At 38.3% G+C, this 18,372-nt stretch overlaps 1 protein-coding gene and 1 long non-coding RNA gene across 12 annotated transcripts; one reads left to right on the top strand and one right to left on the bottom strand.

The window, feature by feature from the left end:
* Positions 1-83: 83 nt before the first annotated feature.
* Positions 84-13,516, bottom strand: LOC111271461 (uncharacterized). Of its 7 annotated transcripts, none has more exons than XR_015315330.1 (4): positions 13,499-13,516; positions 6,362-9,883; positions 4,872-5,007; positions 84-734 (listed from the first exon to the last, which is right to left on the bottom strand). It is a non-coding gene; the product is annotated as an uncharacterized LOC111271461 (long non-coding RNA). The 7 variants fall into 7 exon arrangements; XR_015315333.1 differs by lacking the exon at positions 13,499-13,516 and having other exon boundaries at positions 6,362-6,675; positions 6,789-6,914; XR_015315332.1 differs by lacking the exon at positions 13,499-13,516 and having other exon boundaries at positions 84-409; positions 592-734; positions 6,362-6,487.
* Positions 6,977-18,195, top strand: LOC111271460 (ileal sodium/bile acid cotransporter). 5 transcript variants are annotated; one of them, XM_022852267.2, is made up of 12 exons: positions 7,197-7,279; positions 11,382-11,567; positions 12,119-12,296; positions 12,466-12,620; positions 12,961-13,072; positions 13,491-13,679; positions 13,926-14,007; positions 14,259-14,394; positions 15,029-15,118; positions 15,411-15,537; positions 15,733-15,918; positions 16,136-18,195. In XM_022852267.2, exons 2-12 carry the CDS (start codon positions 11,536-11,538, stop codon positions 16,307-16,309), a joined length of 1,461 nt encoding a protein of 486 aa, XP_022708002.1. In that variant the 5' UTR covers positions 7,197-7,279; positions 11,382-11,535; the 3' UTR covers positions 16,310-18,195. The 5 variants fall into 5 exon arrangements, with proteins under 5 accessions (XP_022708001.1, XP_022708003.1, XP_086829055.1 ...); XM_022852266.2 differs by lacking the exons at positions 7,197-7,279; positions 11,382-11,567 and adding an exon at positions 6,977-7,073; XM_022852268.2 differs by lacking the exon at positions 11,382-11,567 and having other exon boundaries at positions 7,165-7,279.
* Positions 18,196-18,372: the final 177 nt, after the last annotated feature.

Below are 18,372 nucleotides of genomic sequence, written 5' to 3'. Positions count from 1 at the left end.
ACGTGCAGTTACCTAAATAGCTGGCAGGGCAGACCGGCGTCCGTCCATCCATGTGGGGGGTACGCAGCTGCAGCAGAAACCAATCAAGCAAACAACTATTTATTGATCTTTAGCAAATAGGTAAAAAATGCTTGTGGTTGCTAAAAGATAACAAGCCAAACTATCATTCGCACGTATTCTTTGTAACATCTTCGTTAGGTGCAAGCATTGGGCGTTGGGCGGCCTTTTTTCGTTGGCGTTCTAACCCCTCTCTACATTGCGTTCTTCATACGAACACGGTCGATAGTGGATCATTGTCCACTTTAGTTTCTGGAGGTTCCTCTTTCACCTCTGCGTCAATCGCTCCGGCTGTCTCGTACGTACTGTATATGATGGTCCTCCTTATGTTTTTCGCTTTTGCGAGAAGCATCTGTAAACACAGTTGCGAAGAAAGTTAATCATTCGATATGCCGCCCCGGCGGCTGTGTTGTAGGGGTGAACAAACCGTTATCACATAGGTACACAGACGTCGGGAAACAGTCAAAGAGCGTGCGCCGATCCCTAGTTAATCGTCAAGGTCTGGTGGACGGTGCTACGTCTATCGAGGACTACCTTCTGCGCTCAGCGTAGCCACTTTTCTCGATTGCGCGTCACGTCGAACGTCGATTGCAGAACAAAAACATGCTATCAGGCCAATAGGCGGTTACTCAAACATGCAGGACTCACTAGTGCATTAAGCGGACGAGGCTGGCTTGCTAGCGACAAAAACAAACAAAAAAAACAATATCGCAATGAATAGGTTGGGGAAAACACGATCGAATCTCGGCGGTGTCAATGACGTCAAGGCAAGTTGCTTCGATCGTCATCAAAATAAATGTAAAATGACAACTAATACAAACCATGAAGCGCAGAAAAAACACGTACAACAACAGCAGGCTCAAATGAAAAAACAGCAACAAGCTCAATATCAATGCTTTCGCGCCCCATTAACATGCCCCTTTACATAAAGCCATTTAGATAAGTCACCTGCCTTCCCATTTTCTTTATCCCTAGATTCTCTGTATATTGACTTATTAGCGGTGACGTGATAACCACAAGTTCCATTGCGTTCCAGTTATTTCAATTGTTATCATTCTTTATAAGACCTCGCGCAAGGACCTTTCTGGACCAGAATAACGTGAGCTAGAGAAAGGACTTCTTTTTTACATTTTAGAAAAAAAAACGTCGCTACAACTATAATATTCATAGTATGCTTTAGATATATCATCTTTAGCAGCTGTCACACAGATTCAAACTAGGACCACCTATGGTCATCAGCCTGGGGGATGTCCGAATCAAAGGGCTGAGATCTACAGACGCGCACTGATGCACTAACAGCAAAAATATTAGCTCCGATATTGGAACTCTATAAACAGAAAAAAGAAATAGATTACTACCGCAATTTGTCTATGACGAGATTCGATTTAATTGTTGTATGTTGTTTTTTCTTTTTCGTATTATTTGTTCTACTATAAATAGAAGAAAACTGCAGATAATAGAGCTTGCCACATGATGCTAATAGGCCTCTCATAAGATGATAAACCGTAGATTTACTATTATGCGATCCAATGTTCGCCTCGAACTAATGCCCATTGCAGCCAGTTTGTTAGTCATCGAACAATATATCTCCCGAAACAAAAATTAAAAATAAGCGTTCAAAGAAACCGACAATTTCATTATCGAACGCAATCTGTCATCGATCAGAGACTAGACGAAAATTTTGGCAGTGTGAACACTGTGCACCGTATTTATTTTACAGGAAGCAAGAAAAATGCCGACACCGGGAGCATGATTCACCATTGGCCAAATGTACTCGCGTTCATCTGCTGCTTTTTTCTCAAGCCAGCTTTTCTATTTGTCATTGTGGTTCGTGCCGTTTTCATGTTACTGCATAAATTTTACTGGTAAAATCACTGTAGTTTCGCCAATATTGCGATAATTTCTATTTTTACATTTTCAGGTATTATGCTTTTTGTTCTAAGCTAGAAATGTGCTCCGAAAAAACCTATAACAACGACGACAACAATAACGGTGCACATTGTGTTGCCAGGCTCATTTTCGACAACAATATTCATAAATCGTCGATGCCCTGTCGCCGCTCAGGAAAACAGTCGCTGTGGATGCAATGCGTTTATTTAAAGCCAGTATTAAAAAAATAAGAAAAGTTAATTAAAAATGTGAAGAATATATTTCAAAATGATTAGCGAGTGGGTTAGGTTACTAATCGAGAGGTTATATAAATATATGGGTTATCTTTATTGAATACGGACCGCTATGGATTATATGGACCAAAGCTTGCTTCTAGCTATTTTTCAAGAGGGCTAACGCCATGGGAAAAGATTTATATCAGTACATTCGTCAAAGGCCATTTTACTGATAAATTGAATACAATGGAAAAAGAAATAGGCCCAGTACAATTCATGATCCTCAAGAAAAAATGAATTATAGACACTCGTGTCGTTAGATTACAGAGGTCCACAAAATGCGTCTTCATGGGCGAGAAATAGGGCTACATGAGCCGCTAATAATTTCATTTAAAGAAGTCCATAATTAAAAGGAGCGATTTTCTTCATAGAATAGGCGATGATTACAGCTGGAGAAGCCGACGCTTTATACCGAGTCAAATTCACATTACGTTCAGCTGGGCAGTGTAAAATGGGCTTTGTAATATCTCGGATACTGGCATGCCCACGAGCTGCATTGTATTGGGAAAGTTAGAAGGAATCGTTTTCCGAAGCTAACCTAGCCACGGTGAAACTGGCTATGCATTACCTTGGTGTAAACTATCCTCCACGCCATTTTCGTCCGTAATTATGATTACCCACATTGTGTTATTTTTTCGAGCGATGCGTTAGGCCAATACAGTCATCAATATTTTTTTAGAAGCTACCATGTGTGACGCGTCACAGACAACAACGACATGTGCTATAACTAGTGCAAAAATACGATGTGTTACTTTGGCTTAACATATGTGCAGATAGTTGTTTCAATTTTCTGCAAAAATAGTATCGACGACATCTACTTTAATAAATGCTCAGTGCAGTAGTCCATAGAACCCAATTTCGTCCTAACAAAATATTTGCATCGGCGTAGGGCGATCATGTCGTATGGTAATGACTCGAGGTAATGACTTCTAGAGAACTTACTTGTTACTTGCTCCGAGTTTAACTTTAAAAAGTAGCTTTGAGATCAGCTAGGCTGTGGTAGGAAAATGAACTATGTTTTGTATCAATTTTTCGAAAAAAAATTCAATAGAATACGAAAAAATTGCTTAGGTGTGCCATACTGACCAGATTTTATAAATTCGATTAAAGAAAAAATTCTAAAGTTAAAATTCTAAACAAAACACTTGACCCTGGTGTATAGAAGAAATTTACACAACCCGATAGTATTAAAATTCTATACTAACCTGCCTTTGCTACAGAAAGGAAGAGAATGACCCATATAGCCTTACATGATCCTTATATAATCTTTTGTTCAAAAATTAGTGAGTTGTTCGTTCCTGATTGATAGGTATTCATTTATCTCTCTCAATTCAAATTATTCCCTTCTCAGCAGTCTTTGTTAAATGCAATAATATACTTACATCGCCGCTTCTCCCAGTCCTTAAAATACTTTTGAAATTTAATCGTCGGAACAGCCCTCAGATCAATCAACAATGTTTTTAATCATTTTTCTTATCGTGGCTCCTTCAACAGATTTTTCTACATTTTTGGGAATAAAGATCGTGGGAGCTAGATCGGCTGAATATGGGGGTTAAGATAACACGGATTGAGTTTTTTTAGCTAAAACTGCTGGGCGAGTAGCAGAGTGTAAACCGGTGTATTGTTGTGATGGGGAACCCAAGACCAGCTGTGCCCTCGTTCTGATACCTCGCGTTAAACAGGCTGGCGCAATCCTCCTACAACTTCCTGATAGTACTCTTTGATGCCGAATGCCATAAACTAATAATTTTCTAACGATGTACGACAATCGTGAAGACCTCTGATCCGTGGTCGCTGTCACCAGCCCTTCTATATGAGGATTGTCTTTGACATATTACGTTCCTTCCTCGAAACATTCGAATCATCTGTTTACTTAAACTGTATTCAGGATCCGAAAACATTCTGCTATATTCGCAAAGTATCTGAACGGTTACCCCTATTTTTTACATAAAAACATGTTGCTCCATTTGGGAAAATTATAGAACACTCAATATATGGTCTTACACAATCTCACCCAAATTCGTGAGATTGCATCAGATTCTTATGAAAAATCACTTGAATGTAGTGAGAGTTATGCTATTTTTGAGACAATAAAAGTGAACTACAAGGTATCATATAGCGGCGCGCAAATTCAAATGATTCATTCATTTGCGAGCAATGTAGTATTTGTATTTAGTTCAATCCGTCTACATAATAAAATAATCTTGGACGTACTTGAATTACACTGCTACCATTTTTTTGCCGGTGGCAACACTTTTGCCTATATATATATATACCTCACGGACTTAGAAGCAACAAATTGTGTCAAAGCAACACTGTTTAGATAGAATTCTGTTGAATTTAAGTTCAGCGCTTGATCTTTAACATACGGGAGCGCTAGACAGCTTAAGTTAAAGAAAAAAAAATTAGAAAAGTTATAATAAAGAATATTAGATGTAGAACGTGCACAGTCAGGTGCCGATGTCGGCAACAAGGTGGTCTACGCAGAAGCCACTCTGAGGAGTGCTCGGTGATATGAAAAATTTTTAGTTAAGCCACGGTAGCACGCCGTTTAAAGCGAGCGAAATACAGCCAAACTGCGTTCTGAAACTTGTAATGATCATTTCCTGGCCTTTAATCTTGTAGTATCTCTTACCGTACGACACGCACCATTTCTACATACTATCCAGATACGAGGTGTACAGCTCTTTAGTATAACAATGTCCGAGACAAGGCCCGATAGTCAGCAGTGGTCTTGAGATTTGCTTTTATAGGTCGCGCACCTCAGTCCGGCTCTCTTTATCTCCTGTGGTGAAATTGGGTGCGCTTTAATAAGAATCGGGCATTAATTTACTTTTGTGTTCAGAAGCGACAGCCACTTCCATGTCGGAACGTGTTCTGAATTTGTCGCAACCGGAAATCACTTCCGTTGTAGCAAGCACGACCTGTATATAGGCTATTACGTGAGGTAGGTCGACTGTCATCATCATTTACTGCCAATCTCTTTCGAAGTGCAGAGTCCCGCCATAGGCGCTCTTTATTAAAAATCTTCTGAGAACAAATAGCTAGCACAAGATTATTTAGCCGTATTGCAACCGTATTTTTAGGCGGGTCACCTTTTGCGACGTAAATATAGTGCCAACCTGCTTACGGTTACAACAACGACCGTTAGAATCTTCTATGATAATTACTTGTCTCTACCGAACCGAATTGGCAGTATCGCCCCACTGGATTGCGTTGTTTATGTCTGAAAGTATATATGTTAATTCCGGATACTGTTCCGATCGAAATCGTCCCAGTCCTATCTTCCAACAGCATTCTCAGTCCACGAATGGTATAGGTTTAATAGTAATTTTACTTTTTTTCTTTAACACCTGCATATGTCATTTAAGTTTATTTCCATTTTTTTTTGTTGTCTTTTAGGATAGAGCGATAGTATACTTCGAAGAACTCAAATCTTTCTTTTCAGCCAGTTTTAATCTTATTTATCATAAAAAAAAAGTATGTTTGTACGTATGCCACTTAAAAATATGACTAAATGCTATCATTAAAAACACACCTAATTGGTAGCTAGTTTACCATATCGACAAAATTACATTATTGCAGTCTTATAACACCTTTTATAAAAGTTAAGTCTACCTAAGGTATCCAATCATGTGCAAAGTAATCACTGTTTTTATTTTGCGTTTTTGAAATTCTATCTTGTCCAAATTAAGCATCGTTTGAAATTTCTTTTTTTTAACCTTAGGTTGACACATTTGCGATACGTTGACAAAACGTACAATTGTCCGTCAGATCTATTAAGGATATTTATCACAGACAGTTTGTTGTGAATTTGTGACTCGCAGGAAATATTGAAGCCAAGTGCTTTACTTCAGTGAAGGTGTCACATCTTCACCTAAGAATCGCATATGGTCTACAGATATAAATATTATATAACAAGACGACGTCACATTCAAGATTTCCCACTTTCAGCTGATACTGTACACATAGACGGGTGTAGCTATTTATCAGGGCCTAATTCGAGTGATCAGGTGAAAAATGTTACATTATAGATTGAAACAGCAAAAGTATCGTAGTCGCTTCACTCTCTCCTAAGATCGTTAACTGTTGTGGCACATTCTTCCAAAACAAATCTCTCACCGTAAGTCTGAACCTACCGGTATCACGTGGTTCTTTTCAACTTTTGTGTCGGTCGCCATTTACCCTCGTGTCTACTTCTCCGTTTCGTCCTTTCTCAACGAACAGATGACTCCTTCCTTGTTTGTTCGTCGGCCGCTGACGGCGGTCGTTTCCAAGGCTGTCGCTGTTGATAGCGGCACCAGGCTCGCTGGGTCCGTGTGGTCGATCTGGTAGCAGCGACCACCAGGAAAGGACAACGCGCGGGGAAGCCCCGACATTCTTGGTTGCGCCAAGTCGACAGTGAAGACGACGGTGACGGTGACGGTGACGGTAGTGGCGGTGGCGGCGACGGCTGTGAACAAGAAAACGTCGACGTTGGAATTACAGGCGGAAGCACGCGGGAAGAATAACTACGGCAACATTGGCGCCAGCATTGAAGTTGTTGTGTGCTCCTACGAAACTTACCCGTGTGTAGCCGCACCTGACTTAGTCGCTGACGCTGCAAACGCTGCCGTCGTCGTCGCAAATTACGCCAGCTGCTCTTTCCTCTAGCTGTAGCAATGGCCTGTTAATACGGCTGTTATTACTGTTAGCACTCATACAATTTGCTGTTGTTATGAGCGTAAGAAAACCGTGAAGTTCTCGCCTTTGTCCAGTTTGCTAACTTCAGACGCACAAACTCACAGCTCGTTCTATATGCCTGAACAGTGCAATGATGTCCGCTGAAAGAACTGGGAAGTGTTTCAATAAGTACGGTGCCATTGTGTTATGCATAAATTGAATTAATTCACTTATGGTGTGCGACAATAGTCTATTCAGTTATAGAAGGTAGACAAGTGTTAAATGTGATAGAATCATCAACATTAGCAGAAGCATCAGTCAGAAAAACGCCGCAGAAACGAAAATCCTGTATACAGATAACTGTCATTATCAACGAATAGGCACTACAAGCTGAGGTTTGTCCTGTAATGTCTATACCGAATAATGGTTGATTTATAATGACACTCAAGTGTACGACTGTATCCACCTGTATGTTGTTGTGTAATATTTGAAATTAACGCTAATGATAAATTTTTATGATAGATATTAAATGCTCTACGTGTTTTTGACTGTGAGCGGCAGGCTACTAAAACAAAAAAAAAAAATGTTATCGCGTTCCGTATTATAAACAAGGGATTTTTAGCGTGAAAACAATCGGATTAGTTTATCTGAATATCTACGTGATTTCAGAACGCTTTATTAGAGAAGATAAACGTGAAATACGGTGTTTTCCAACTTAGGCGTATAATTGTGTGTATCATTCGATTTTAAAAAGCAATATGTATACACATAGTCTGAGTGAGCTGCTGGCAACCAAATGGATTAGGAACGTGCGCAGAACTTCTAAAAGCCGGTAGCGGGTGGTCGTCCAGCCGTTCCGCTATAGAATAGAAGAATTATTATTGTGGTCACTCCCGGTATGCCCTTGAGAGAAAACCCTAGAGGTTATTGTTATAAGAGGTGTATTGGTTAACAACCTTTGAAACAAATATGCTCCTGTGCTGCCAAAATAGCCTGTTTGCTTGAGCAGAATCAGGTCTACGAAGAGACCGCACTATGAAAAGTTTCGAAACTTACAGCGGTTCCCATAGAGAACCCAGGAGGACCCAGCAAGCGTATGAGCTCAGGAGTTACCTGCTCAAGAACGTTGCTCTCCGCAGGCGACCAATGAATGGACTTCTCAGTTACACGTATTCAATAGATAACGATAGCTGGCTGTAGCGTTTTCATCATGAAACGAAGCTGAACCAGATGGAAACATAAAGACAAGAAAATAAACAGTAAACGCTTGATATGCCGCTCATAGTCAAATTTTTCTACTAGTCGGGGTGCTGTGCAGGATATGCCAGGTAGAAAATACAAGCTTACAATATTCGACGAAGGTTACCATAGACTTGAAAACAAGGTGGAACCGATTACTAAGAACAACACCTCTGTGAACTCGTTAAGATATGTCTATTAATTTTCTGATCGGCAAATTTTTCTATCATTCTACGCCATGCGTTCCTAACCGGAACCGACTTCTAAGAATTTGTTATTAAATTCCATTGTTAAAATCACTCAACCGAAAATCTGAAAGAAGAGATTGTTAGAAATGTATTCTGATTACGGGCTATTTGAAGGAGTTAAGCGGATCATTTGAGGCGGTGAGTCTGTATTAAAATTAATTCGTTACGGATTTAAGAAACGTTTTTTCTAGAAATTGGTCAGGGGAAGGCCTGCTTGCGCGTGCAATATTAATGGCCTTAATGACGGTGTATAAATACCGTCCGATAAATACTGTGAGTAACTATAAATGCATGAACTACAACGAGTACATATCGAGGGTAAACACAATAACGAAATTTCTCTGCCACTTGATATTTGTTAAGCTGACCATAAGGGCAGATTTTCTGGTTACGTTTAATGGTTCCCGAAACGACTACTACAAGCGATATTCGAACACAAGGCACAGTTTATCTATCTGTTTGACATTTATTTATCTCTAGATTTATTTCGCTTCTTTTTGGCTCACCAGTTGGCGGGCGTTTGTAACAGCTCATTGAAAACGTGTATGACTAGCGAACAAGAAGATAGGCAATCTGTTTGTCCGTCCGTATTTAATTAACTTTTTCCAATCTGCATCTAACTTACCGAAGAGCAGTTTCCAACGAAGTGATTGTCACAACTTACCACAAACTATCAATTGTCCAGCAATAATCAGGTGCGACTTGTTACGCACTTTGTTTTTTTCTACTATGAAATCACATATTGCAGACTAATGTTTGGTCTAAAAATGGAAGATTGCGTTAATGCGCATATATTTTTATGAAACAGAGTCGGACACCCGACGGTAAAAGCTTTGAGGACACCTTTAGAAGCTTTTACCGTCGGAAGAAGTTAAATTCTAGACGCACAATAATGTTAACTAGTTAACGATGTACTAATGTTAAAACATTCATGAACAAAGCTCTCAGCCTGACGATGAAAGTGACTATTTTGAAGGGGATGAAATGGAAGTCAATTGTATTGGCAGCTGTTATTGCTTTTCGCAGTGAAAAGACTTAACCTAAAGGGAATAGATACATTCAATTTTTGATTTGCTTTCTCTTGAAGACAGGCAAGGTCAAAGTGACATTAATCCTCTCAAACAATAAAAATAAGGGCGTTCTTAACGTCTGATAAAGTCGCGTTAGCGAAATGATCTGTTTGTTTGCAGAGTTGTCAATAAGCTAAAATAGGTAAATTTTATCGATATGCGACTATTGTATGGTGCATCCGTAAATACACCCTGTTAGATTGCGTCTTTCGATTTTGCTTTACATGATTAACACTCCCAGTTTTCGAACACAATTGACTACCTATCGCGCTATCGCTGCTTAGACAAATCTTGCATGACTACGGTTATAATTAGACAGTAAAATTTGTTGGCAGCTTCTCAGTAGACATTGGCATGTTTAGAGTAAGCCCGTTCTAAACACAAAGGCTTTTACATCGGCGCAATGACGGGTCCGTTATGATTTTGCCAAACACTTCTGAAACTTAAAAAAAAACCAATGGAATGTACCATTTACTAATCTCTTGCTCGCTCTTGTTTACTTAGCTATTTGTTGTTATGCTACCGAATAAAAATTATTTTAAATATTAATCGTAGTTGAAAAATTCAGTGATATCAGATCGTTTCAGAATGTAATGGATTCGATTGGAACTTTGGTCGGACAGTAAACGGATCCTTCATCCATTTTAAAAGGTGTGCCGTTCAGATGTTTGTACTGAGTAATCCCAATGTAAGCAATAATGTTTTACCAAGGTCGTTGATAAACTCAGCATATATATACATGTCGACCTTGCGCGCGGCAGTTATGTCTCTTTAGGTAAATGTGTGCGGCCCCGATATACTGTTATGTTTTCTGGTTTTAGTCAAAAATGGAGAGGAGATAGTTAAGGGATAACAATTGTTCTTGCATATGACATGGTAGCAAAATGTAAATCATATATATATCCGAAATAAAACTATTCTGACCAATGTTAGATTAGAAACGAACGTGTCACTGCAGGCCACTTCTTTGCTTGTCGATACGGCGCCAAATGAGTAGTTATAGCGCATGTATTACAATAGAAAATCAAATTTCCATTGGCTTCCGAGTTGGAAAAACGCAGAGCAAAACTTCGGTATCAGTTTTGGTTCCTAGCCAATTGGTTTAGTTTCGTTCGAAAGTGAACAAAGGGTATAACTTCTGGCTACCTACTATAGGTGATGATCCATTTGCTGAGGCGCTTTATCGCCTAAGTTACTACCCTGTCGTAACTTACAAAAGCTAATCAACAACAGAGTAGCTTCATTTTGCATATCGAAGGAAAGTAAAAAAGTTGCTCCGTTCGCAAGTACATGTATCCATGCTAACAGTGTGACTAAACTGCAATGTCCAGCAGGCGATAACACAACTTAAAATAAGAAAAAAAAAACATAAAAGAATATGTATTTTCTTTTATGCAAATACTGCTAGTAAATAAATAACATAGCATAGGTGCCAATAACTTCATCAACAATGCATTTCTATATCATTTTCACATGCGATTTAGATATATATATATATATATATAATTTGGATGTATCCGCTAGCGGTGGTTTTCAATAGGATTGTGGTAGTTTATTCGTTAGCCTTTCAGTCATCGTATACTGGCCAATTACTGCCCAAAAAATTTCGGATGTACTGCGTATACGTAGATAAACTGCGTGTTTATCAAAACGCAGGTGGGTATGCGATGTTTGTAAAAAGCTGTTTTTGATAAATGCCAAATCGCGAGACGTAGAACACAAAGGTGAACATGATCGGAAAGCAAAACGTTTAAAGGCGAGTGTCGTGTCTTTTTGATCTCATAAATAACCAGTGACAACTTCTTAAATATCTCGATCCAATATTTCTCCAAAGAAGCCAAAAAACATTGGTCAGGTGTTATCAGTTTATAACATAGAAGAAAACATAACTAGGTCAGGTACATTTGCTCCAAGTTTGCTGACAAAGGTTTCTACGACAGGACATAAACACAAAGAAGATATTGAGGGTTCACAAAGAAGTTCGTTCAGTCGAACCTGGTTTCATCTCAGTCACCTGACGTTTTCCTAAAACAGATGCTCTCACTCACACGACTTGAATGAGGCTGTCAGAAGTTAACGCCAGCGGATTATGTTATGCAAGCTCGCTTCCGCAGGATATTAGCCGGGTATAAGCGTTATTCACTAAATTACTTGGGCGTACATGAGACTTGACTATTTTTCCGTGCCACCTCCTATTAGCTGCAGTCCTATCAATTTGGTTAGCATAGAGTTATTAAGGATAACGTGTTACACATTTATGTAAAATAATATAGCGTCATTGAAATTTAGTTCCAAGAAAGTAAAGTAATCAACAAACAGGGGTTGCTCTTACGCCAGTAGAATTCTATTTGCCTTATTCGAGGGAATAACGTACTGAAACATGTCATCACAACTGTTGCGGAAGCGCGTAATATATATTACGTGTAACGAATAGCATTGCGTGAAAATTCATTAGCTTCATCATTAAATTAATTAGTTCAGAGCGTGTATCGTATAAATTGTTAAATACAGATGATCTTATTATGTGTTTGGGGAACGTATATTCGCAGAAATTAAGTTTTTATGTTTCGTATCTTCGGAGACCTGGCGTACCAAGCAAAGAGAGTATTTGTAATCATAGAATCTCACACGCGACCCGAACTAATGAATTCATCAATTGTATCGTACTTCGTTCCAGGTGTGTAACTCAGTGTGTGGCTGTACTGTACATCAAATCAGTATTTAAGATGTGTCCAATGGTTCCCATTTCCCTTTTGGCAGCGATTCTCTTCGCGCTTATAGAGTATGCTTCAGGCGAAGGTTCTCCAAAACTTTTCTTCTACCCGACAGTGCGTACGAAGGGTTCGAATGAAGAAGTGAGTTAACACAGGCCAAATCGATTGTATAAAATGTTTCTTTGTTTTTATCGATTTGTGTGAAATACACAGCATTGAAAAAAATGCAGAACTACAAGCGTTAATATCATTATTTTTACATATAAATATATATATATATATATATGTATATATATACGCTGATTTCCAGCGTATTCAACTATACAACGGCCAAATCCTGCACGTGAGTTTCTGGACCAATGAAACTATAAGGCCGAGTGCTTCGAGTACAAGCTATGACTGTAAAGTAACCTCGTTTTCGCCCTCTACTGCGAATGTCGATGACTGCCATGTCGAATACGACAGGTAACCAACTCCTAGGCAGTCTTGCATAAAAACATAACTAATAAAAAAAACCGAAAGCTCTATATTCTAATGCATATTCCAGAAAATACATCCGCATATCGTGCAAAGCCAACACAAACTGTGTAAGAAAAATACACCTTTTCCATCATACACAAAACCTAAGAGTGCTGGTTCCTTCAAAGTGTTAAACAGCGATTTGTATGTATAAATAAATGTATAAATGGTAGAAGATGATGCGGGTGTACACCGACTTCCTACATTAATGTTCAAATCATATAGTGTCAGTATTTGACAAATCAAACAGTCGAATATTTTATGCATTCCCTTTTTATGGTCTCAGCGGTAACCAAAGGCTGAACGGGTCTTTTCGAGCCAGCGCAGACCTTTTGGGGCATACGGATATCAAGGTCATTATATTTGCATCTCCCAATCAAACCTATATTAATGATAAGGTATGTAATATGATTTATATGCAACTAAAATACGATGATCATCTTATTTTAAAAATAAGTTCCATTTTGGACAACTAGAATGTGATTTCAGTAGTTTTGGTTTTCTTCTCTAGATTGAGATAGTATGGTTTAATTAATTCATAGCTAACTAACAGTAAGCAATGCAGTAAACACTGAAAGGCAATTTTTACTCTACAAGCCTCAAATTTGAGAACTAGTAATTGCAATCAAAGGTCTGTGCATTTTTCTATGCGGGCTGATTGCGATCCGCAAAAGCAGAAAAAACAAATGGGCTTTTCATTATTTCCCCCTCGTTCGTGGTTTATCTACGTTTTTGAAGTGGAAATTTCAAATCGTACGCGACGTTATCGATTTTATTGTTTCTGTGCTTATTTAAAAATTGTTTTCAACTTAACAGATACATACGATTGTGGTCCAGAAACAGTCTGTAGCCCAACACATTTTCCTGGGCAGCATCATCCTCCTAGTGAGTTTAAACTACATCAATATGGGTTGTGCACTTGACATGAACGTCATCAAGGAGACGTTAAGAAAACCGATTGGTCCTGTTGTCGGCCTGACAACCCAATACGGAGTTATGCCTTCTGTAAGTCTTGCTAGTTTTTGTTGTGGTTGTATTTCCAATGGTAGATCTAATCGATATTCAACGCTCGTACGAATATAGCTGATGGGAGAGATTTCCAAGTATCTCGTCGTAAAATATTTTCTCTCGTAGTGTCTAGAACTGTAGTTTTACAACATAGTAGTACACTAGCAACTAGCGCCATTCAGTTGTTACGAATTCTATGTGAGTTTAAATGCATTCTTGGCGGCCGTATTTCTCGTTTTTCAGTTATCATATCTAACAGCTGTATATCTATTGAGTCAGCCGTACCTGCAATTAGGTCTCTTTACTTTTGGATGCTCTCCAGGAGGTAAGTACCCATTTTGAATTTACCATCCTCATTGTTTTACAGGAGTCGGCGCAGGTTTTTGGTTTAAAATACACGCTATAAATCCTATGTATTACAGAGATATTCTGTCAAATCATTGATACGTTTTGTTCTTATCAACTAAATTTCATCTTTTGAATGAGTCTCTTGATGCAGCTCACATATGACAACCTAATAAGAATAGAGCATTCCAAAAAGTGTTTGTTTACACGATGGGTATCACTTCGTTTTAGGAGGGGCATCCAACATGTGGACAGTACTGTTAGGAGGCAATCTCAACCTCTCGATTACCATGACCTTCCTATCAACCGTTGCTTCTCTGGGATTTATGCCTCTTTGGCTATTTACAGTGGGAAAAATGTTCTTCAAGTAAGTAACCCTAGACAATGGCTTGCATAATTGCAGTATTAATGTTTACGATGGTATGTATCTGTAGGGACTTACAATTTCGAAATGTGAAACATATTACCGTCATAGGATCTATTTTAACTTGTTGTTGTGAGAGGAAATCTGCGCTGTTGTCAAACTGATTTCTTTACACAGTTGTGATTAGGAACACTCTCATTGGTCAATTTAAACATTCAACGGCTGTGTCCGCTTGATAATTGATTTACTACGGCTATTCGCTATAGGCACTTCAGGCAGCGGTTTTTAGCGATAGAGCGGTGTACAATTTTTTCTCTATGGAAACACAATACGGCTGATCCGAGGGTCTATATGAGAGGACGAGTAGAGCATATGACTTATAAGCACAAGGCTCGGAGTTTGATCCCCAGATAAGACTTCTTCAAAAAATCATTCAATCAAGCACCTCGTGCAGCGTAAGCACCATTATTCTATTTTTCCGTAATATTATATTACTGTATTGTCAGAATCGGTTTCTACGGTACGGCGGACTGGTTTAGCTCTTAAAAAACAAGCCATTGAACAGAATATCCGTGGTAGAATTTTTGTATCAAAGTATGTCACCATGTATAATAATTGTATTGCTTTGTTATTTCAGTGAAACGGCGCCGAGAATTCCGTTTCGAAATATTCTCACTGGTTTGGTGGGAATAGTCATTCCGGTTGGTGTCGGACTAATAATGCAAAGGTAATTTTCGACATGTAATAAGTAGCCGCCATAAGCGTTTAACAATAGGACATTTCATACGTACATCTCAAGACTAAGATTAATAAAAAATTAAATTTAAGTCAAACGTCTCCGCTTTTGGGTTCCAGCGAGATGCGACAAAGATGAACTTGAAGCGGCTAATTAAATTAAATAAAATTCAATAAACAATTGAATAAAAATTTACACACGAGTTAAGAGCGCACAGTAGGACCAAAAACGTTATGTAAAAGAAATAAGTACGTAATCATTGTGTTCACTTTCTTTATTGCAGGGTTTGCCCGAAAGGCACAGTATTCTGTAAGAAAATTCTTACGCCATTCTCAATAACGATGATTGTCTTTATTGTTATCTTTGGTACATGGGTTAACCTCTATATGTTTCGACTGCTTACTTGGGAAGTAAGTAATAACTGCACGTTACCCATTATACTACTAATAAAGGCTCAACTACTTGCATTAGGTTCTGGAAAGCATACATGATAGTTTTATTAAGAAAAATATTTCGGATTATTCCATATGATCCGTGGTATGTTCAAATTTTATTTCAATACAATTCATGCAACTTGCGTTTCTCTGTTTGGATTCTCTGTACAGATTACATTGGCTGCAATGGTAAATGTATGGACAGGATTTCTCATTGGTTTAATCGCGGCCCGAGTTAGTGGCTTGTCGTGGCCGGACGCTGTCACGGTGATGGTTGAAACAGGTATTCAAAATACAGGTGTATCTATCGTCCTTTTGGGAGTGTCACTACCCAAACCTGACGGTGATATGTCAGCGGTTAGTATTTATTTACCTGTTAGATACATTGAAAGGAAGAAACACACCTCTGTAACCGAACATTTGTAATTAAAATTTGTTACTTCTATTGATTTGAATATCTCAATAAACGTATAGCAGCTGCTTATTGTAGAAAACATCGTGTTTGAAAATAATCCTAGTCGAGCACTAACAACAAGGTCATGCTCATTGAGCCGGGTTATTCACTTTGTTACAGATAATTCCAGTGACTGCGTCAGTGGTTACGCCTATTCCACTAACCGTTTTATGGATTGTATTGAAGATCTTACGTTGTCTAAAAGGTCCAGCTCATAAAGAAGCAGCACATGATAAGGAGGACGTGAGATTCCTATCTGCACACAACAACGAAAAATCGTCCTATTCAGGATAATTTTGAAAAGATGCATATTCACAGTTGTTGTTCATTAGCAATTAATGAGAACGGATACCATAACCATGATTATATAAGAGAGGTCTGCTCTACATAACAGCGGCAGCAACAAGCTAAGCGGGTATTAGAATTTCACAATCTAGACCTACATCTGTGATATTTTTTAGCAAATCAGACAACGAGTACGTTGATATCTCGAGATATTTAGAGAAGAGATATATGCGCCATCATCCTCGACCATCAGATATAAATGTAAATTGAAGCAGTACCTGGACACTATAAATTTCCAATCCACCCAAAAATAATCGGAGAGAAAGGATGATCCACAAAATTTCATATCAAAAATATCACAGTATCGCGCGGATTAGACCTGTCATTTTTGTGTTGAAATTTATATGATTCATACGGGCAGAGGGCAGTGAAATATTAATATTCTGCTTTTAAACAAACTTGCAAATAATACAAAAGGTTTGTAAAGGTAAACTCTTCACTTGTCGTTTGGGAAGATCAAATTGTGTCGGACTCAGGATCCATATAGCAATTGTAATCTTTTAGAGTTGCTAATAATGGGTCGCGCATAACCCAACACAATTTTAGTACAAGCAGACGGTTAATAGTATTAATGCCATGTACTGGGTTCGTAATTGACAGTAATATCTCAAATACAAAGTATATTATTTTTAATAATAGGTAAGTGGGTAATTATGTACGCCTAAAAAAAGATGAAATAATGAAAATATGCCAATGAATGATCCTTCTATGTCAGACAATGAGGTCGAGGAGCGCCAGCGTCTCGCGCACTGCAATCATCAGCATATCAGATCATTTGTTATTTTAATCCTTAACAACAACCTTTTTGATGCCCTCAATTCCGTTTTACACTTCAAAATATAGCCGGTCGATGCACCATGTTATCGTTTAAAAGGTTACGAGTGATCTGCACAGCCGTTCGAGAAAGTGTCTGTTCCATGTATATCGGACCCAGCTCTCAAGTGAAAAATAAGGCGGTAACGAAATTAACAGGATTTAGAAAAGAAACACCTATTATTCACACAACAACTATTTTTTTTTATAATACTAATTTATAACACTGAAACTCTTATACTTTACTATCTAAAAAATTATATTTCCTCTAATGATAACATGTGCGCGCAATTATACCTATCTACGCCGGATAAACGGGACAGCGATCTATTCTTCGCATGTAGGAGGGTTCGATGGGTTTTACTGAGTGCGTATCAAATACGAGTGAGTGCAATTGAAGCTCATTCGTATTAGGAAGAAGTATGTGTATGCACGAAGATATCCATACTGGTATGGATGACGATTATTTCCTTCTTCTATAGATACAATAAAGAAACAAAAAGCCATGTAAAAACCGAACGCAACAAATCGAAGAAAAAATGGAACAAAAGAGCAGAAAAAGAGATTGCAGCGATAAACGATGAACTGCATGAATCCGAATGTATTTCCAACAATGTATTCGTGCTTTTCAAACGTTTCTAGATAAAGTGTAATAATCATTAAAATGTGTTGCGACATGAATGCAATTCAGAGGTACGCAAAATAGACCTTTCTTTCATATGTCACCTCAAAAGAACACACATTCTGATATATTGAAGGCTATGTGTATGCATATCGTGTATAACTTATCATGATGTTTGTACCTGCGTGGAATAAGTAGGATTAGTTATTATATAATATCTATTTAAAACTCCGATCTGGTTTATCATGTTATGTTAAAGGCAAAAAGAACGTACACCTGCGTAGACGAATCATATTGATTTACGTTTTACTTTGAATTTTGATAGACTAAGGTACATGGAGAGTCAAAGAGTTCTGCTACTTTCACAAATAAAAGTACGTGGGGGAAATATATACGTCAATGTTCATACTATTCATTACAAAACGTTGTTTTCTTCTTTATTTAGCACATTAAGGAAATTTCGTCCTGGGACACTCTATACCTACCGTTAGACTCACAGTTAGGCATCAACCTTTAAAGAAAATTACCTCTAATGAACAACTACGTGTACAGGTCCTTTAGCATACAAAAAAAGCTC

This window comes from Varroa jacobsoni, unplaced genomic scaffold (genome assembly GCF_002532875.2).
Source record: "Varroa jacobsoni isolate VJ856 unplaced genomic scaffold, vjacob_1.0 contig00643, whole genome shotgun sequence".
Taxonomy (NCBI): domain Eukaryota; kingdom Metazoa; phylum Arthropoda; class Arachnida; order Mesostigmata; family Varroidae; genus Varroa; species Varroa jacobsoni.
This window is presented reverse-complemented; position numbering and strand designations above follow the sequence as displayed.

Bases quoted from the DNA above. Each gene is read 5' to 3' on its own strand.
- LOC111271460 (XM_022852266.2), top strand. From the start codon at position 7,036: ATGATGTCCGCTGAAAGAACTGGGAAGTGTTTCAATAA. The intron at 15,119-15,410 runs GTAATTTTCGAC...TCTTTATTGCAG, and splicing joins GTCGGACTAATAATGCAAAG to GGTTTGCCCGAAAGGCACAG. The intron at 15,538-15,732 runs GTAAGTAATAAC...TTCTCTGTACAG, and splicing joins TTCGACTGCTTACTTGGGAA to ATTACATTGGCTGCAATGGT.